This window comes from Fistularia commersonii, chromosome 28, assembly GCF_037954325.1.
Source record: "Fistularia commersonii isolate RoL2024-O1a breed Wild chromosome 28, RoL_Fcom_v1.0, whole genome shotgun sequence".
Lineage (NCBI taxonomy): Eukaryota > Metazoa > Chordata > Actinopteri > Syngnathiformes > Fistulariidae > Fistularia > Fistularia commersonii.
The window spans coordinates 505,200-523,922 of NC_141311.1; the positions used below are offsets into that span (position 1 = coordinate 505,200).

Sequence of the window (18,723 nt, forward strand, 5' to 3'; positions counted from 1 at the left end):
TGCGGGTTTCCGTTTCAAATATAAAATATCAGATTCAACCGTCACCGAAAAGACGCCTCCATGCCGGAAGCGGTGATTTTTAGGGGAGGACACTGGTGTCAAGCTACGGAAATGCATACCGGAAGTAGCGAAACTTGGGATTTCAAAGTAAAATCCCCATTTTTCCTTAAAAGGTACCTGAACGGGAGCTGTCAACGCCGGCTTTTACTTTGAAAGAAACAGGAAATGATATTTTTTTTCGTCTCCCCCTCCCCTCTCAAACCAGACGGCAGCAGCGAGACGTGAGGCGTCACTGCCGGAAAACACGGGGATCCGAACCGGACTTACAACCGAACCGGACCCGGGAGGAGGAGGACCGGGACACAAGGCCTGCTCCGCGCTTGGACCGGATCATGGATGTCCGAAGCGGGCTGTGAGAGACACCACCGGCGGGATTGAAGGTGAGAGCCCCGCCGCCCGGCCCCTCTTCACCCCGCTCCTCCTCCTCCTCCTCACCGACCTCATGCTAAACAGGTGACCGCCGAGGAGGAGCCGAACCCCGGGGACCGGAGCACTAACTTCTCCCCCGGGGCTGCAGGCGCTGCTAACCCCAGGGGCGTGCATGTTTCACGGAGGGATCAGGACATCCCAGTAGGTATTTGACGGCTGGCCCAGTTTTTGTTGGTGCTGCGGTGCTAAAGCCCCCCCACCGTCTAGTGGATGATGCACACACACACACACACACACACACACACACATACTGTTTTATGAATGCATTCGTCTCCAAACCATGCCAGCCTGCAGCACACGCTGCAGAAACACTTTGAAAAGTGAGGAAAATGTCTGTATTGAAAGTTTTTCTTTTTAATTTCCCGTTTCCTGCTGCAGCACCATCACAGGTGCGATAAGAACATATCAGTTTTATTTACTCAGCGCTAAAAGTCTGCACTGGCAGATCAGGTCGGACCGCTGAAACCCAGGTGTGCTCCTGACACCTGTGAACATGCGGTGAAATGAAATACTGCCTTTGTCCGCCTGCTTGTATATATTTGACGGTGACAGAAGAAGTCTTCACCTCACACACACACTGGGTCATCCATGAAGTTTCCTCAGCACAGCAGCAAGCAGCTTTCCAGGCCTGGTCTCCAGCAGCCGCGGGTGGAGGACGGGCGTCGGGCTCCTCTGTTCCAAATGCCAACGTGATATCATGAGCAGAGCCCTCAGGTGTGAGGCTGACACCACAGTGGTGTGTGTGTGTGTGTGTGTGTTTCCAGTTGTGAGCTGGCTTTGTGTCGGCGCCTCGGTTCTCGACCATTTGATAAACCGGTGAAAGGTCAGGGCGGGGAGCGCGGCGTGGTGTTGACAGCATTAAAAGAAAATAAAAATAAAAGGCGAGGCGCGGAGGCTCGGCCTTTTCTAATCGTTTACGGTCCGAAATAGCCGAGAGATAATAGCGTGGCGGCGGGCGCACGCTGTGTGCCGTGTATGAGATCCAGAGTCGAGTCCAACAGAAGAACACGCTACGGCGCTCAGGGTCGACTGAACCCCGGCATTTGTTTTTTCACACTTTTTCTCACGTTTCCCCAAGCGTGCAGGAGGTTCACCGGAGAGCCTACGTTGTCTCTGCATGCCGTGTGAATGAGAGGACGAGTGGCTTTCTATCTCTGCACGACTTGCCTGTGCAGGTTCTGTCGTCCGGGTCGCGCTTCATTCTTGTCAAAATCTTCTCAACCTCACTGGGCTCGAATGGGAACTGAAGGAACCTCTGGGACGAGAGGTGAGACAAGATTTTTGCCAAGAGTTTCTATATGATGTGTGGGTGAGAGGGTGAATGTTGTGTGTCTCTGACGTGAGATGGTTTCCTCCATGTTATGTGCAAATGATAAGTATGAACACGTGAATGAAATTTAATTATGAATCTAAATATCAATCCCGGCAGGAGGGGCTCTTCCTCTATAGATGGTTTTCTTCTAATACAGTGTTTCTGCTCTATGGTAGCGCATTATTTTCAAGAGGGAAAAAGTGGGAGGTGAAAATCTATGAATCACAGATGTGGGAAATCAACCTCTGAGAAAAAGCAGCGACACAATGGGGGAAAGAAAAAAAATGAAAAAGTCCAGCAGGAGGAAGTGTCTCCTCTGAGGTCCCGCCTGGATTCGATGCCAGGAGGTTTCCTGTCCGGGGTCCTGCAGCAGGATGTGGGGTGCCTCCACACACACACACACACACACACACACACTCATATCCAAACTGTTGATCTGCAAACAAAAACAGAGGTTTAACAACAGAAAGAGATGAGAGGCTTTTAAAGGCCTTTGAGCCTCCCGATGAAGGACCGGCGCTCGGCGCCGTCGGGGCGTCAAAACGGCGGCTTCTCTTCTTCTTGGACGTGCATTTCGTCTCGCCGGCGGACGACTTGACGCTTGTTTTCGTTCCCGCAGCATCTGTCAGCGGCTGATATCCGCCTGGGGTTTCACGCCGGCCGACCGGAGCGTGTTTGCACAGGGCTGCTTTTTTTTGGTGTTGTTTGCTGAAGGCGGGAACTCAGTGTTTGAGCGCAGACGCTTTGCAGACGGAGGTGAAGAAAGCGTAGCATTCGTACGTGCTGAAGAAGGGGAGCGTGTCGAGGTCCATGTTCACCGTTGACCTTTTCTTTCTCCGTTCCTCAGTGCTTCACCGCCATCCGTGCGCTCCCGGAGGATGGGCCCGGCGTCCCGCTCTCTGAGGACATGTCTCTGGGCCGGCTGCTGCGGCGCGCCTCCTCCAAGGCCTCCGACCTCCTGACCTTTAACCCCGGGGCGGCCGGCTCGTCGCTGCGCTCGGGCCTGGACGGCGAGATCATCTTCTCCAAGAACAACGTGTGCGTGCACCCGGCCGAGCCCCTGCCCGGCCTGGCCGAGCACCACCCGGGTGAGCGCGCGCCCTTTGGCGTTTCAACCCGCGCACCCGCCGATCCTTTGGATTTTACTAGCAGTGACTCCGCCGCCGTCCCGCAGGCTACCTGTGTGTGCACCTGGAGAAGGACGAGAGCCTGGGCAGCACCCTGATCCTGACCTGGGTGCCGAACTCTCGCATCCAGAGACAGGACGAGGAGGCGCTGCGCTTCATCACGCCGGAGAGCTCCCCCGTGCGCAGGAACGCACGCCGCCGATGCCGACGGTAGGAAACGCCGGATAGTCACGTATTGAGCTAATGATGGATTTCACAGACGGACGCGCGTTGGACCTCCCCGTAGGCCACACCCTCGCCCTCCGGCAGCGCAGGAGGAAGACGAGGACGAGGAGAGGAACATCTCCAGCTCCGCAGAGAGCCACAGCCTGGGTTTGGAGGCTGCGACCGACGCCCCCGCCGCCGCCGCCGCCGCCGCCGCCGCCGCCGCCGAGGAGGGGGACGAAGGCTCCTGCGAGCTGTCGGACGAGGTGAGCCGGGACAGCACCATGGGCTCCGACTCCGACACCTTCTCCTCGCCCTTCTGCTTGTCGCCCGTCAGCGAGGCGCTCTGTGAGAGCAGCGGCTCCGTCTTCTTGGACAACGAAAGCAGGTCAGTGAGAGCTACACACACACACACACACACACACAGTCAGCTCTGTTCGGACACGCGTGTAGTCAGTCCCGGCGCTACGCTAACGATCAATCACAATTGCACTGATATGGCTAAACCGGTCGTCTCACACACCTTCCAGTTGTATGTGTTCCATTGATTACCACTTTTAAAACACTGTGTGTGTGTGTGTGTGTGTGTGTGTGTGTGTGTGTGTGTGTGTGTGTGTGTGTGTGTGTGTGTGTGCGTGTGTTCGTGCTTATTTGAAGTGCTAACTGTTGTTAGCATGAATCAGAATACTTTGTTGATCCCCAAGCGGGAATTGCAAAAATTGCTTTTTGTTGAAAGCAGCTCCTGCTTACAGTGTAAAGTGGAGAAAAAATAGAACTCTATTTAAAAATAAAGAATATAATAGCGATTAATAAAAATAAAACAAAAAAAACAGTAAACATCAGAAGAATCAAATAAAGTTAAAGGCACGAAAAATTATATGTAACGTGTATAGATGTGTATTTTCAAGTACATGTTTATGATTACGTGTCGTATTTATGCGTATAAATCAGGGTTATTGTACAGAATATGAAGGAATTATTACACATACAGAGAATTATTGCAGTGGATTTAACGAAGCAAAGTTACCACATAGGCGATGAGGTGATGGTCTGTATCTGTGTTTATTGTCCTTAAAAACCTCTGTTTACCTCTGACTGCGCCGCGGCTCCTGGTTTGCTGTCATGAATAATGCAGGAAAACGCCGTCCAAGGCTACGCTATGTTACATGTTCTCTCAGAACACTCCTGCAGAACTCAACTCCTGGACCACCTCGTTCCTCTGAAAGTGAAAAATGTACATCTCAGTAATATATATAGATTAGTGTGTGTATGTATAGATATATGTATATATGTCTATATGTACATACATATACATATGTGTGTATATATGTATATCTATATATACACACACACACTCACATATATATCTATATACATATGTGTGTGTATGTGTATATATGTGTGGGTGTGTGTGTTGCTGCATGCATATATATATACACACACACACACACACATATCTTCTTCTCCTTTGGGCTTTTCCCTTCCCTTATATATAATATATAATATATTCTCTATCCCTCCTCTGTCCATGACCCAACCATCTCAGTCTGGCTTCTCTGACCTTCTCTCCAAAACATCTAACATGTGCCGTCCCTCTGATAGACTCATTCCTGATCCTCTCCATCCTGGTCACTCCCAAAGAGAACCTCAACATCTTCATCTCTGCAACCTCTAGTTCTGCCTGCTGTCTTTTGGTCATTGGAACAGTTTCTAGTCCAAACATCATCTCTGGTCTCACCACTGTCTTGTACACCTTTCCTTTTATTCTGGCTGAAAGTCTTCTATCCCTTCGTACCCCTGACACTTTTCTCCACCCATTCCAACCTGCTTGGACCGTCTCTTCACCTCTTTTCCACACTCTCCTTCGCTCTGGACTGTTGACCCTAAGTACCTGAAATCCTCCAACTTCTGTAGCCTCACCGTTCCACCTGAGTTCCTCTCATTCACACACATATATTCTGTCTTGCTGCGACTAACTTTCATTCCTCTCCTTTCCAGAGCATACCTCCACCTCTCTAGATGTTCCTCTACCTGTTGTCTGCTCTCACTACAGATCAGAATGTCATCCGCAAAAATCATGATCTACGGGGATTCCTGTCTCACCTCATCTGTCAGCCTATCCATCACCATTGCGAACAAGAAGGGGCTCAGAGCTGATCCCTGATGGAGTCCCACCTCCACCTTGAACTTCTCTGTTACCCCTACAGCACACCGTACCAGTGTCTCACAGCTAGCATACATGTCCTGCACCAGTCTAACATACTTCTCTGCCACTCCAGACTTCCTCATACAATACCAGAGCTCCTCTCTTGGCACCCTGTCATATGCTTTTTCTAGGTCTACAAAAACGCAATGCAACTCCCTCTGACCTTCTCTGTACTTTTCTATTAGCATTCTCAACGCAAATACTGCATCTGTAGTACTCTTCCTCGGCATGAAGCCATACTGCTGTTCACAAATGCTGACTTCTGCTCTCAGTCTAGTTTCCACTACTCTTTCCCATAACTTCATTGTATGGCTCATCAACTTTATCCCTCTGTAGTTGCCACAATTCTGCACATCCCCTTTATTCTTAAAAATAGGCACCTTCACACTTTGTCTCCATTCTTCAGGCATCTTCTCACTCTCTAAGATCCTGTTGAATAATCTAGTCAGAAAATCTACCGCTGCCTCTCCTAGACACTTCCACACCTCCACAGGTATATCATCAGGACCAACTGCTTTTCCACTCTTCATCCTCTTCAATGCCTTCCTCACTTCACTTTTACTAATCTCTGCAACTTTGTGGTCTACAATAGTCACCTCTTCTACCCTTGCCTCTCTTTCATTTTCCACATTCATCAGCTCTTCAAAGTACTCTTTCCATCTTCCCATCACTCTTCTAACTCCATCTGACATTCTTTTCACCTGCAGAACGTTCCTTACAAACTCCTCCTTCAAGATAACTTGTACTCCATTTCTGTCAGTACCAGGATAGTACAACTGAAGCCTGCTCCTAAGCTTCTAGCATGCAACAAATCGTTTTGAACGGCAAAAAAAAAGATGTTGGGTTGAAGGTTACTTTGAAGTAAAATACCCAACGTCTATTTGAGTCCTTCTTGTATTTACGAAAAAAGCTGAAGGTTAATTTTCCACCAGCGGCAAACCAAAAATGGTGTCCTCTCTCCTATTAAGAGCAACAAAAATATTTGAACTCCTTTTATTTAGATATTACTTCTTCTTCTCTCGGCTTTTCCCTTCAGGTGTCGCCACAGCGAGTCAACTTCCTCCAACTAACCCCATTCTCTGGATCCTCCTCTCTCACACCAACTACCTTCCTATCCTCTCTCACTACATCCATAAGTCTTGTCTTTGGTCTTCCTCGAGACCTCTTGCCTGGCAGCTCCACCTTCATCAACCTTCTGCCCAGATCTTCACCATGGTTTAGACATGAACAGAGTGTTCATATTTAAGCCATCGCCGTCACCACTTTGTCTTGGTCATACACCCTGCACCCCTGTGACAAATTCTTCCTTTCCTTTGGTCTTTTCCCTTCAGGGGTCTTCACAGCAAATCCACCTTCTCCATCTCACCCTATTCTCTGGATCCTCCTCTCTCACACCAACTACCTTCATATCTTCTCTCACTACGTCCATAAATCTTCTCTTTGGTCTTCCTCCAGACCTCTTGCCTGGCAGCTCCGATTCCAGCATCCGTCTACCAATATATTCTCTATCCCTCCTCTGTCCATGACCCAACCATCTCCGTCTGGTTTCTCTGACCTTCTCTCCAAAACATCTAACATGTGCCGTTCCTCTGATGGACTCATTCCTGATCCTCTCCATCCTGGTCACTCCCAAAGAGAACCTCAACATCTTCATCTCTGCAACCTCTAGTTCTGTCTGCTGTCTTTTGGTCATTGGAACAGTTTCTAGTCCAAACATCATCGCTGGTCTCACCACTGTCTTGTACACCTTTCCTTTTATTCTGGCCAATAGTCTTCTATCACATTACATTACATTACATTTGGCAGACGCTTTTATCCAAAGCGACTTACAATAGAGGACATAAGGACTGCAAATAACACCTGCAAATACAAGATCCACAGGAAATATACAGAAGAGTAAGCTGGGTTTAGAGAGTTGTTTTTTTTGTTTTTTGTTTTTTTTTTGACAAAGACATACACAAACTTGGTGCCCAACCTGATCTGGGGCATCAGGGCTGTAAAAAGTCCTGAAAGAGAAAAGTATTTACCTGTTTCTTGACATAGCCCTGACACTTTTCTCCACACTTTTATTTAGATATTACCAGATCGCCAGAATCTTCAAATTTAGAATCAGAATTGCTTTATTCCTCAAGCAATTTTGTAACGAGGAATTTGCTTTGGTCGACGTTGCTAAAGGGACGACGTGTAACAGGCGTTGAATCATTGGAGATGAAGTGTGTTTGGCCTCAGAGCTCCGGTGTCTCGGTCCGGCCTCAAGGTGGAGCCAGAGAGACGCGGATGAGGAGCTTCAGGGTCGTCGTTCCTCCGCGCTGCCACGTGGCGGCGCCGTGCTCCGCCGCCGAGGGCGAGCGGGTAGGTGACGGCGGCGGCGGGCGGCGTGAAACCTTACCGGGGTTCACAGTGGGTTCAAATGTGAAAGCGAGCGTTTGTGAAATCTCGCGAGCCCCGAACGCGGCACGTCCGACCCGGTCGGCCATCTGCCGCCCGTCGCTCTCCGCGGCCGCCTGACTTCATCGTGGATTTGCGTCCCTGACCCGCTGCCCAGAATTTAAGCCTTTCTATCCGCTCCCAGAGGCCGGAGCCGCAGTCAGTGTGTGACTTGGCGCCGCTCGGCTTCACCGCCTCCGACATTCGCCTCTCCGTCCCTTCCTTCCGCCTCTTATTTGCGCATTTTCCCCCTCGGCCGCCCCGTCCTCGGCCCGTATCCTCGGTCTTCTCCCAGCGTCGCCCGCCTCTCAAATATCTGGCCGCCCCTCACCCTCCCTTTTCCTAAAGTCTGTGTGAAGCCCTTTGATTTCCAGCGCGCCCGGGGTTGTTGTGCTGGGCTGAATGTCAGCTCCCAGGATTAGACGGCTGAAGAGCGAGGAGCAGCAGCCAAAACCCTGGAACTCACTCCGTCTCCCCCCTTCCTTTGCTTTAATTGACACTGTTAAGGGGCCGGGAACTGGAAACATGTCACTTGGAATCATTCAAAGAGGAAGGAGGAGGAGGAGGAGGAACCCGCAGCAATCTTTGTCGGCCTTTTCAACAGTACAGTCGAAGAAAAGCACTGGTGTTCACCTTGGAGATCGCGTGTGTGTGTGTGTGTGTGTGTGTGTGTGTGTGTGTGTGTGTCGTTGCTGGTCACAGTGAGGCCCTTTGGTTTGCACCACATGTTTCACAAGAGGGAAGCCCTTCTCCCCCCCGCGGTGTCCTAAATGCTAATGCTCTTAGCGGATGTAATTAATGAGGTAAAAAGGCCTTCTGTGAGTTTGTCCGTGACGGCGTGTCCTCACGTGGAGCTCTCAGTCAGCGATCCTGCCAGCCTTGTCACCGCCGCCGCCGCCGCCGCTCCCCGCCCCCCGCCCGGCCTCTGAACGCGAGGCGTCCGGAGGTCCGGCCTGTCGTGTGAGACGCGAGCAGCTTGGATTGATCAGCCCCGGTTGATTTTCCCCATCTGCTAACAGGGAAATGATTAGCCGGACGCGATTGTCCCGGCCTGTAATAGATTACACGCTTCGCCTCCTCTGCCTTTTTTTTTTTCCGACCGAGCCCCTTTTTAAAAGCTGTAAACGTGGAAATGGAGTGGTAAGCAAAACACGCGTGCAGAGGCCGTAATCCTGCTTTTAATGGGGGGAAAAAACTCCTCCGTGGAGTCGCCTCTAAAACAAGCGAACCCTTCTGACCTCCAGCGCAACTTTCACTAGCGCGTCGCCTCTGTGGTGCGCTCCTGCGTCTCAGCATTCGCGTGTCTGCAGACGTGTTTCAGGGCGCATTATGCCCATTAGCCACGGCCCGCTGGTGTGTGTGTGTGTGTGTGTGTGTGTGTGTGAGAGAGACATTGATAATGCCAACCAGTTATTCATGTACGTCCACTGCAGTGATGTACTGGCATTCACTGAGGCCACACACCCAATAACTCCTGATAATCTTTGTTTATCTAAATGTGTGTGTGTGTGTGTGTGTGTGCGCGCATATTTGCACAGGCCCGTTTGCGTCCTTGTGAGAAACCCTCGGCTCAGGTTTCAGGGCCGGGAAGGACATGCTGGTTGCAGAGGAATGACAGGGGAAATTGAACAGTAGGCGGTGTGTGTTTGTGTGTGTGTGTGTGTGTGTGTGTGTGTGTGTGTGTGTGTGTGTCCTCAGAAACCTTTGCGTTCCTGCAGTCCTCCTGGTTTGACCAACCTGTGCTCAGTTTCTTACCGCGCTGCTCCGCTCCGAACCCTGTGTGTTGTTGTGTTTCTCCCCAGGGAGCTGTGCGAGGAGTCCATGACCAATTCCATGAGCTCCGCCTCCAGCCTGGACAGCCACGCTCCCTCGGAGAGCAACGGCCCGGCGCAGGGCTCGCGGTGGGAGGAGCAGCAGAAGGTCCTGGCCCTGGAGCAGCTGTGCGGGGTTTTCCGAGTGGACCTGGGTCACATGAGGTCGCTGCGCCTCTTCTTCAGGTCAGCCGGCGGCGAGAAATCGCGGCGGTTCCGCCCTCGCGTTGATCGTACGGACGTGACGAGAACGTTCCCGTGCCTCCGCAGCGACGAGGCGTGCACCAGCGGCCAGCTGGTGATCGCCAGCCGAGAGAGCCAGTATAAGATCCTCCACTTCCACCACGCCGGGCTGGACAAGCTGGCCGAGGTCTTCCAGCAGTGGAAGTGCTGCAGGGAGACGCAGCCTAAAGACCAGGTGTGTCGGCCGCCCGCAACCTTCTCGTCCTCCGGCGGTCTCCGTCTTTCTCCTGCTATCGGTTTACCTGGTCGTTCTCCTTCCCGCCGATCCAGGTGTCCGACGAGAAATCCTGCATGCAGTTCTCCATCCAGAGGTCCACGCTGCCCTCGGCGGAGAGCCACCCTGAGGAGAAGCTCTACCGGCGGCTGGACGTCACCACCTGGCTGCGTCACCTCAACCACAGCGGGCAGGTGGAGGAGGAGTACAAGCTGCGCAAGGTGGGTCTCCAAACCTTCAATTTAGGCCGTCGTCGTTTTTATTTTTGTTTGTTTTCTTGGATGATAAATCAAGTGGTAAAATCGCGAGTCGCGTTTCCGCCGCTAAAATCATTCACGCTAGCTCGCTAGCTCGGCTTCCGTCCCGGATCGACCCCGAAAGGTGTCACGGGGGCCGAGGCCGCGGTCCTGTATCTTCGGTCCCGCCGTTCCCGCGAGCCGATTAGCTCGTGGTCGGCGTGCATTGAAAACACACGCTCGTTATTAGCAGGATAAGCCGCCCGTCGCTTCGTCTGGATGGATTTGCAAATGCGCGTCCCCCGCCCTCCGCCTTTGCTTTGGTGGGAGGAGAAAATGCAAATGAGTTAATATTGCAACAACACTCCGGCTTCCCCCGCCCAGGAGGGATCGCTCTGTAAAGTCGTGCGTTGGAAGCAAACGTGCTAATTGGCCTTATGTTGCGCGCAGACTGCTGCTTTTGTTGTCGGTGAAGGCGTCATTAAGGAATACACGGACGACACGCTGTTCCGCTGCGCTAATGTCAACAATCCTATTAGCTGATGTCTCATTCCAAGCTAGCTCTGCATTGCAGTCCTTTTCTAAACGCTCGTGATGATTATTATTCCACCCGCATCTCCTTCATTCCACGCGCAATTCTTTTCAATTCATTGCATGAAAACTATTTGTTCATTCATCCTGGACGCCGCTAGCAAGGGACATAAAACAATCACTCATTCACAAATCCGGACGATGTAGGGTCTCCAGTGAAGCTCCTGCAGGTGTTTGGACTGCAGGAGAAACTCTGAGGAACCCCATGGAGACTCCACACCTGTGGGAACCTCGTGCAAATAACAAAAAATGCACCGTACATTCTACTTCCGAAAGGTTGGGGATCGGACGTTCAGGAAATGTTCAACGCGCGCTCCACTTCAGCACGGCCGCCATAAAAATCAAAAAAAGGAATTGAAAGACCTGTTTGGAGTCGCTGGCGTCCCTGGAGCGCCGCGCCGCCGCCACGACTACTTCCTGCCGCCACATCTGTGGCTGGAATCGCTCGCTGCGAAACCAAAAAAACGTGCCAGATGTCAAATAGCGAGTCAGAAGCTCGGCCGGTTTTTCGATTTTACTCACCAAGGTCCCCTTGGTAGGTAGGTGCGGTCCTGCCGGCTCCCAGGTGACTCATCTGAGACCAGCCTCAGGTTCCCCGGCTCGTGGGAATGAATCACCGGGTTCTGAGCAAAACAGTTTGGCAGCAAAACCCCTGAGCGAAGAAGCAGAGCTGGACACCAGTTTCACCAGGAGGGGTCGGGGAGGGAGGGGTTCCTCTCTTGCAGCCTTTCTGCTTCCTGGTCACGGAAGCTTCCCCCCTGAACGCCGTCTCCATCTCCTCTCGCCCTCCGTCAGGCCATCTTCTTCGGCGGCATCGACCCGTCCATCCGCGGCGAGGTGTGGCCCTTCCTGCTGCACTACTACAGCTACGACTCCACCTCCCAGGAGAGGGAGGCCTGGAGGCTGCAGAAACGCACCGATTATCACGACATCCAGCAGCGGAGGTGCGACGCTCAACACGAAACCAGCATGTGTGTGTGTGTGTGTGTGTGTTACGTACGTGACCGAAGCCGTGATTTCAAGCAACCCTAAGGCCCATTTGCACGCGCACAATGGAAAATCATTGAGAGGCGTGACCGCGACGGGAGATAAAACCGCCACACGGGCCGCCAGACGGCCGGCCGGTCAAACATTAAACGGTGTGTGTGAGTCGGTTGCGGCCCCTCGCCGCCGGCTCGGAGCGATCAATAGGCACAATGGGGGAAGTGTTAGGGGGCGGAGCCCGCCGTGGAATAAAAGGCCTCTGGAGAGAAAACATGTCAGCGCTTATCAGATCATATTGTCTTGTCGGGGAGGGTGGGGGGGGGAAAGCAGCTCTGGTATGCGCTAACAAGGACACACACACACACACACACACACATCTGCTCCACCACCACCGAAAGGTTGAGCGTGCACATACCTCCACGCGTCGCATCTACGGCGCAGCCGGCCGTGTTTCAGGAGAAACGTAGGGACTTCGGCCAGTGGTTGTGTGATTCCTGTGAGCAGGAAATGCATGTGAAGCTCATGCACATTTATGAGGCGTGCAGACGGAGTCTGGGATCTCAGGAGCTTCATGACGGCGCTCAGGATTAAGGAAAGCACAAGGTGGAGCTGAAGTTCCCCCCTCGTTCCCGTCCATCTGCGCGACTTCTTCTCTGCTTGGGCTTTTTTTTTTTTCTTACTTCACATCATCGGGTCCTTGTGACGCCCCGAACCCCCGACCCGTCCTCGAGGTTATCTTCTCCTCAACCAGGCGGCGACGGGTCCACGCGTTCCTCTCCAGATCCTCACCGACACGAGCTGACTCTCGGCCGGTCGAGGCAGAAGATGGACCATCTTCCAGAATTCAGATTGAACAAGCAGAGGATCTGATGTGGCCTGTTTGACGGCTCAAATCACCTCCTGTTTAGTGTGTTTTGAAGGCCTTCTCCGGGGGGAGGGGTGGCTTTAGCGCTGAAGGTATCATCTAATGTGCTGGAGGTGTCCACAACGTGCTGAAAAACACACACACACACACACACACACACTGATGGCCTCCCAGGAGAGAGGGTGAGGTGCGCGGCGGTGAAGGATAAACAGTTGCGTGGTGTTGCATCAGGTGGGTTCCCGGCGGGGCCGCGCGGAAAAACAAACACTGTTAATTAAATCCCCTCTGCTTTTCAGGACGGCAGCGGAGGGATGGAGGTGGGGAGGGGGGTTGATGGTCAGCGATGTTCTCAGCGGATGTCTGAGGGAACCCTTTCCCCAAGCCGTCTTTTACGTCTTCTCTGTTTTCCGAGTGTGACCCCGAACCTCTCGCCCTTCGTCCGCCGCCGCCTCCAGGCTGTCCATGAGTCCGGAGGAGCACAGCGACTTCTGGAGGAAGGTCCAGTTCACCGTGGACAAAGACGTGGTGCGGACGGACCGCAGCAACCACTTCTTCCGGGGAGAGAACAACCCCAACGTGGAGATCATGAGGTCGGAGCTGCCGCCGTGACGCTTCCCGCTTTGTGGTGTCGAATTAAAGCCGCCGCCGCCGCTTTCTTATCGTCTCATCTTCTAATATCCGACCGCGTCCGTCGGAAAACCGGTTGGTTTTTCTAAGCAGGCGCCGTCGGCCGTGGAGACGCCTGCAGGTCCCCCTTTTTGTTTTAACAACACTTAATTATGCATGAGTGCCGCGAGAAGACAAGCACTCTTTAAAGTGATATCCATTTAGAAGGAGAGGGGTGGGGAAAAAAGGAAAACTCGGGGAAGATCATTAATTAGCTCCCTGGTTACCGGAGGGGTTGGCATAGCAACCGGCCAAGTAGGACTCGTCGTGTTTTGCGGGTTTGGCCCGCGAAGCTTGTTTTCAGCCTCCGAAGACGTCGAATGGCGGCGGCGTCTGAGGCCTTTCCCTCCCGCCTCCGTCCAGGCGAATCCTGCTCAACTACGCCGTGTTCAACCCCGACATGGGCTACTGCCAGGGCATGTCGGACCTGGTGGCGCCGCTCCTCGCCGAGATCCAGGACGAAAGCGACACCTTCTGGTGCTTCGTGGGCCTGATGGAGAACACCATCTTCATCAGCTCGCCGCGGGACGAGGACATGGAGCGGCAGCTGGTGGGATCTCCGCCTTTGAGGAGGACGGGGTTCGAATATGTGGGCGGAGGGGAAGTAACCGTCTGGTTTCTCCTGGCGCTCAGATGTACCTGCGGGAGCTTCTGCGCCTCATGCTGCCCCACTTCCACCAGCACCTGACCCGGCTGGGCGAGGACGGCCTGCAGCTGCTCTTCTGCCACCGCTGGATCCTGCTGTGCTTCAAGCGGGAGTTCCCCGACACCGAGGCGCTGCGAATGTGGGAAGCCTGCTGGGCGCACTACCAGGTCAGGGCCGGGTTTCCCGTCCACACACACACACACACACACACACACACAAGCGTCTACCCACCGCTTGCAGCAGAGGATCCGACTGTATTGTGTTTCACCGCCGCGCCATCAGATGATTACCGCCGTCCGCCGGAGTCGGTGTTATTCCCCTAAACCCCCCGCCGCCCACCGGCGTAATCCCCCTAAATGCCTCCCTGATATCGTGTTGCTGCTCGGCCTTAAACAGATTTGAGGATTTTCATTTATCGCCGATTCGATGGCGCTCCCGCGTTGAAAGCTCGTGAAGGCGGCACAAACCCCCTTCTTGCTCTCCGACCCTCCGACGCTCGGCTTCGCGACGCGCCGCGGGGTCAGATATCACTCTTTCCGCTCGCCGCCATCTGTTCGGACTCACCGGGACGTAAAGGAGGTCCGGAAACTTTTGCGTCACGAACCCGGCGCGTCACCTGATGTGCACGTCTTCAAGGGAAACAGGAGCCGGACGGCTGCGGTCGCACCTCGACTTAAGCGTTGGCTTCATTACCAGATTGGCTCGTAACTCTAATCAGATTCCGTTTAATTGAAACGCTGTTAATCCGTTCCAGGTCTTCCCAAGTGTTTTCCAATAAGAAAACTTTATACATAACAAATTATAATACATACTAGAAGGGAATTTAAGGAAATAAATGTCTTTTATTGAGTGTATTTACCTTGACGATTAGACAAAGATGGTGGCGATGGAAGATGGAAGGAGTTTTACATTTGCTGCTCATATATCCATTAAATTTTACCCCTTAAAATGAGTTGAGGCGTCAGACCCCCTGGTTTTCTGACGTGTTTTTAAATCTATATTTCCAAGTAACAAATAAAGTATGACAAATAATAACATGGTAAAAGAGATTGTATTTACTGCATTTATCTAGAAGGTCGGAAGTTAGCTTAGCTTACCGGCTCCAGGCTTAATGCTACAATGCTATGCTAAATGTAGCTCTGCTTCACTTTATGTGTTAACGCCATTTCCAAATCTCACCCACAACAGCTTCTCCATCTCTTAGTGGATGAAACCAAAAACGACACACACACACACACACACACACACACCTCGCCTGTGTTTCTCCATGATTTTCTCTGGGCGTGTTCCGCCATCTTTAAACGGCGGCGTCCACGTGGGCGTCAAAGGCTCGTCCTGCTCGCCACTAACTCAGATCACGGCTAAACATCCACTGAGCCGCCGCTCGGATCTCGGAAAGCGAATGCACTCGAGGTCCCGCTGTAATATGGGCAGCGCTAACAGCTACGTGCTAATAGCTGTGACCTCGGGGGAAGACGTGAGGTCACTATGGCGAGGATAGTGACCTCGCGTCAACCCGTCACCCCGGTTCCTCCCTCGCGATAACCCTCCTCCGCCGGCGTGTCGTCCCCCTCCAGACGGACTACTTCCACCTGTTCCTGTGTGTCGCCATCATTGTCCTGTACGGCGAGGACGTGACGGACCAGCAGCTCGCCACCGACCAAATGCTGCTCCACTTTAGCAACCTCTCTATGCACATGAACGGAGAGCTGGTGCTGCGCAAGGTACGGAGAAAAAAAACCCACCGCCGTCTCTCTCGTGATAAAGCGCAAGCCGCCCTCCGGCCTCCGGGTGTTTAACGGGACGGCGAGGATTTATGGTCCGCCTCGGACGCCTCATGTTTATGGATGCCGGCGTTAGCATGCAGCCGGCGTTGTTTTTAGCTCAAGGTCGCGCAGAGGAGGGGCCGGGTTATGTTTTGACTCCAAGGTTGCGTGTTAGACCTTTTAAACGTGAGCTCCGTCGCGCCTCGGCTGACTCGTCTTCCCCCCTCCAGGCCCGCAGCCTCCTCTACCAGTTCCGCCTCCTGCCTCGGATCCCCTGCAGCCTCCACGACCTCTGCAAACTGTGCGGCCCGGGGATGTGGGACAGCCGCTACATCCCCACCGTGGAGTGTTCGGGGGAGCACCCCGAATCCCAGAGCTGCCCCTATGGAGGCACCTCCACCCCCCGGCCCGCCTCGCCCTGCTCCACGCCCTCGCCCAACACCGTACTCACGCCGCCGCTGGACGCCAAGAGAGGCGTCAAATCCCGGGAGATGTTCACCTTCCGGAAGCAGTCGTGAGGCGGAGGGGCTTCCAGATTCCAGAACTTTTTTTGTTTTGTTTGTTTTTCCAGCCACCCCGGCTTCCGGTTTGCGATCACCATCTCGGCGAGGACCTCCGGTCCTTAAACTCCAGGAGCCGCTCTCCTTTTTTTTCGTTCTTGGGACAATCACGGGCCTCTCGTCCGCTTCCTTCCACGGGTTCGGGTCGCGTCCGGAACGGGAAAGAGGGGGTTCACGAACCCCCGAACGGCGTCCCGCGCTGCTCGCACAAAGACCCCACTGTGCGCCCCTTAAACTACGATTTGAAAGGACGCCAGCTATTTTTGACATAAAAAAAAACAAAACAACCCAGTGTTAATAAAGTGGGTTAAGCTGCAACGATGAAAATACTCGATTACTTTTCAGATCGCTCACTATGATTTTGGTACCGGTGAATATTTGCATTTTTATCAACTCTTACAGATATGTAGCAATATTATATCCTTGCATGATGGTGTTTTTTTTTTTTTTTTGTGTTTTTTTTTTTTTTATATATAAGAGTGCACAACACGCTCGACGGCGTGGAAAAGCACATCGAGCCCGAAACTTAGGAATGAGTTTACACATCACACACACACACACACACACACACACACACACACACACACACACACACACACACGTGTTGTGATCGGGCTGCGCATACTTTCAGGTCTCGGTAAATAACATTCTTGTCATTTCTGAGCGTTTCACGCGCAGACGCCCTTGAAACCGTGCAATCGCTGATTTTTTTTTCCGTTGGAACCAACAGACGCTGTTCCTCGCTTGCGTTCTCCTCTTCTTCTTCTCACCTTCACCCAGAGCTACATGACACTCACAATGAATGTATCCACGCTTCCATTTCAACCAAGTGACTTCGGCATGAAGCGCCTTGCTGCACAAGTGTGTGTGTGTGCATGTGTGTGTGTGTGTGTGTATGTGTGTGTGTGTCCATCCTTTTTGGGGTGAGGATAGGACGTCCTCCATCTTGCTTCTGTGATTTGGATGTAAAAATGGCCTTGGATGCTAATTGCTGCTAATATGAAGCGTTCAGATCATGAATCGTGGACGGCACAGTGAGCCAGTGGACGCACAACGCCAAAATAAGTGTGTGTGTGTGTGCGTGTGTGTGTGTGTGTGTGTGTGTGTGTGTGTAAGTGAGAAACCGCTAAAATGAGTTAAACCCTCTTACCCTATAGTCACGAGCTAATTAAAGACGGGCTTTTTTTTTCTGAGGCCGTCGCTGAATGTAGAATGCTGTTCTTCAGCTCTTACACACACACACACACACACACACACACACACACACACACACACACAGTTTCACAAACACATGCGAGAAACGATTGTCGCCTTAGTGTCGCTTTCGAAAGACGCTGCAGGGTTTTGTTGTGAAAGTGTGTTGAGGTTCTGCAGAGATGTTGCCGTGATACCAAAGAGAAGGAGAGCAGTCGATGGAAGCGAGATCTTCACCCAGACAATCCAACCTTCTAGATTTGCAAGGTGTTATTTTTTGTTTAGCGCCACGTTAGAGCAGAACATCAGCTTGAATTATCAGAGTGCGTTACCATGGTGGGGTTCATCCTGGACCACCTGTAGACCTCCTTCACCTTCCCATGCATGGCAGCTCCATCCTCTGCATCCGTCCACCCAGATCTTCTCCATCCCTCCTCTGTCCATAGTCCAAGCCATCTCAGCGTGACTTTTACCTCCAGAACACGTGGCGTCCTCCCCGTCCTCATCTTCTCCTCACATCTTCTCCAGGTCTCCAAACATGGCCGCTCTCACCTCCGTCCTCTCGTGATCTTTAGTATTTATCTTCTGCGACGGGAAAATGTACCTACGGAAGATCATCCTTGGACCTCCTTCTTACAAAGCCTGTGCTTCTTCTTCTCCGAGAGCATCGCTTCTGCTCTCGGGTTGTTTTGTTTGCAAACATCTCAGCCCGGCGACCTTCACGTCAAACCATGTGGGTTCTTGCTACGTTCAAAGTGTCGTGGAATATTCCGGATGCGTGTTATTATTGTTATTATCATTCGGTTTTGCACTTAAGATGAATAAAGTTATTTTAAAGATGAGTGTTTTGTATTTTGTGATTCCATCTGAAGGAGTTCAGGAGGACGTGATCTCAAAGGGTTGCTCGGAGGAATCGCGGAGCAGCAGCAGCAGATCCGGGACTTTTTCTGGAAGTTCTCAGACGTCTCAGTGTGTCTTGACCTCCAGAACATCTAACCCACGCTGTCCCTCTGATGGACTCCTTCCTGACCATCTCCATCCTCTTCACTCCCGATGAAGAACCTCCACATCTCCACCCCTGCCTCCTCTGACATCCAGGTGGTCACGCTGGTCTGGCTGATGGTCTTTTCTCCAGATGTGCCTGCACCTTCTCCGCTGCTCTTCAAACTCCTTCTTCACCTC

The 18,723-nt window shown here is 52.4% G+C and overlaps 1 protein-coding gene across 2 annotated transcripts; it reads left to right on the plus strand.

The window, feature by feature from the left end:
* Positions 1-240: 240 nt before the first annotated feature.
* tbc1d16 (TBC1 domain family, member 16) lies at positions 241-18,383 on the plus strand. Of its 2 annotated transcripts, XM_086176047.1 has the most exons (14): positions 241-440; positions 514-630; positions 2,649-2,889; positions 2,976-3,138; positions 3,215-3,520; positions 9,568-9,762; positions 9,847-9,994; positions 10,090-10,254; positions 11,656-11,804; positions 13,165-13,299; positions 13,739-13,925; positions 14,009-14,188; positions 15,599-15,745; positions 16,018-18,383. In XM_086176047.1, exons 3-14 carry the CDS (start codon positions 2,709-2,711, stop codon positions 16,303-16,305), a joined length of 2,244 nt encoding a protein of 747 aa, XP_086032173.1. In that variant the 5' UTR covers positions 241-440; positions 514-630; positions 2,649-2,708; the 3' UTR covers positions 16,306-18,383. The 2 variants fall into 2 exon arrangements, with proteins under 2 accessions (XP_086032173.1, XP_086032172.1); XM_086176046.1 differs by lacking the exon at positions 514-630.
* Positions 18,384-18,723: the final 340 nt, after the last annotated feature.

Excerpts from the sequence above, each read along its gene's own strand:
- tbc1d16 (XM_086176047.1), top strand. The coding sequence starts at position 2,709 with ATGTCTCTGGGCCGGCTGCTGCGGCGCGCCTCCTCCAAGGCCTCCGAC. Across the intron at positions 3,521-9,567 it reads TTCTTGGACAACGAAAGCAG|GGAGCTGTGCGAGGAGTCCA; the intron begins GTCAGTGAGAGC and ends GTTTCTCCCCAG. Across the intron at positions 13,926-14,008 it reads AGGACATGGAGCGGCAGCTG|ATGTACCTGCGGGAGCTTCT; the intron begins GTGGGATCTCCG and ends CCTGGCGCTCAG.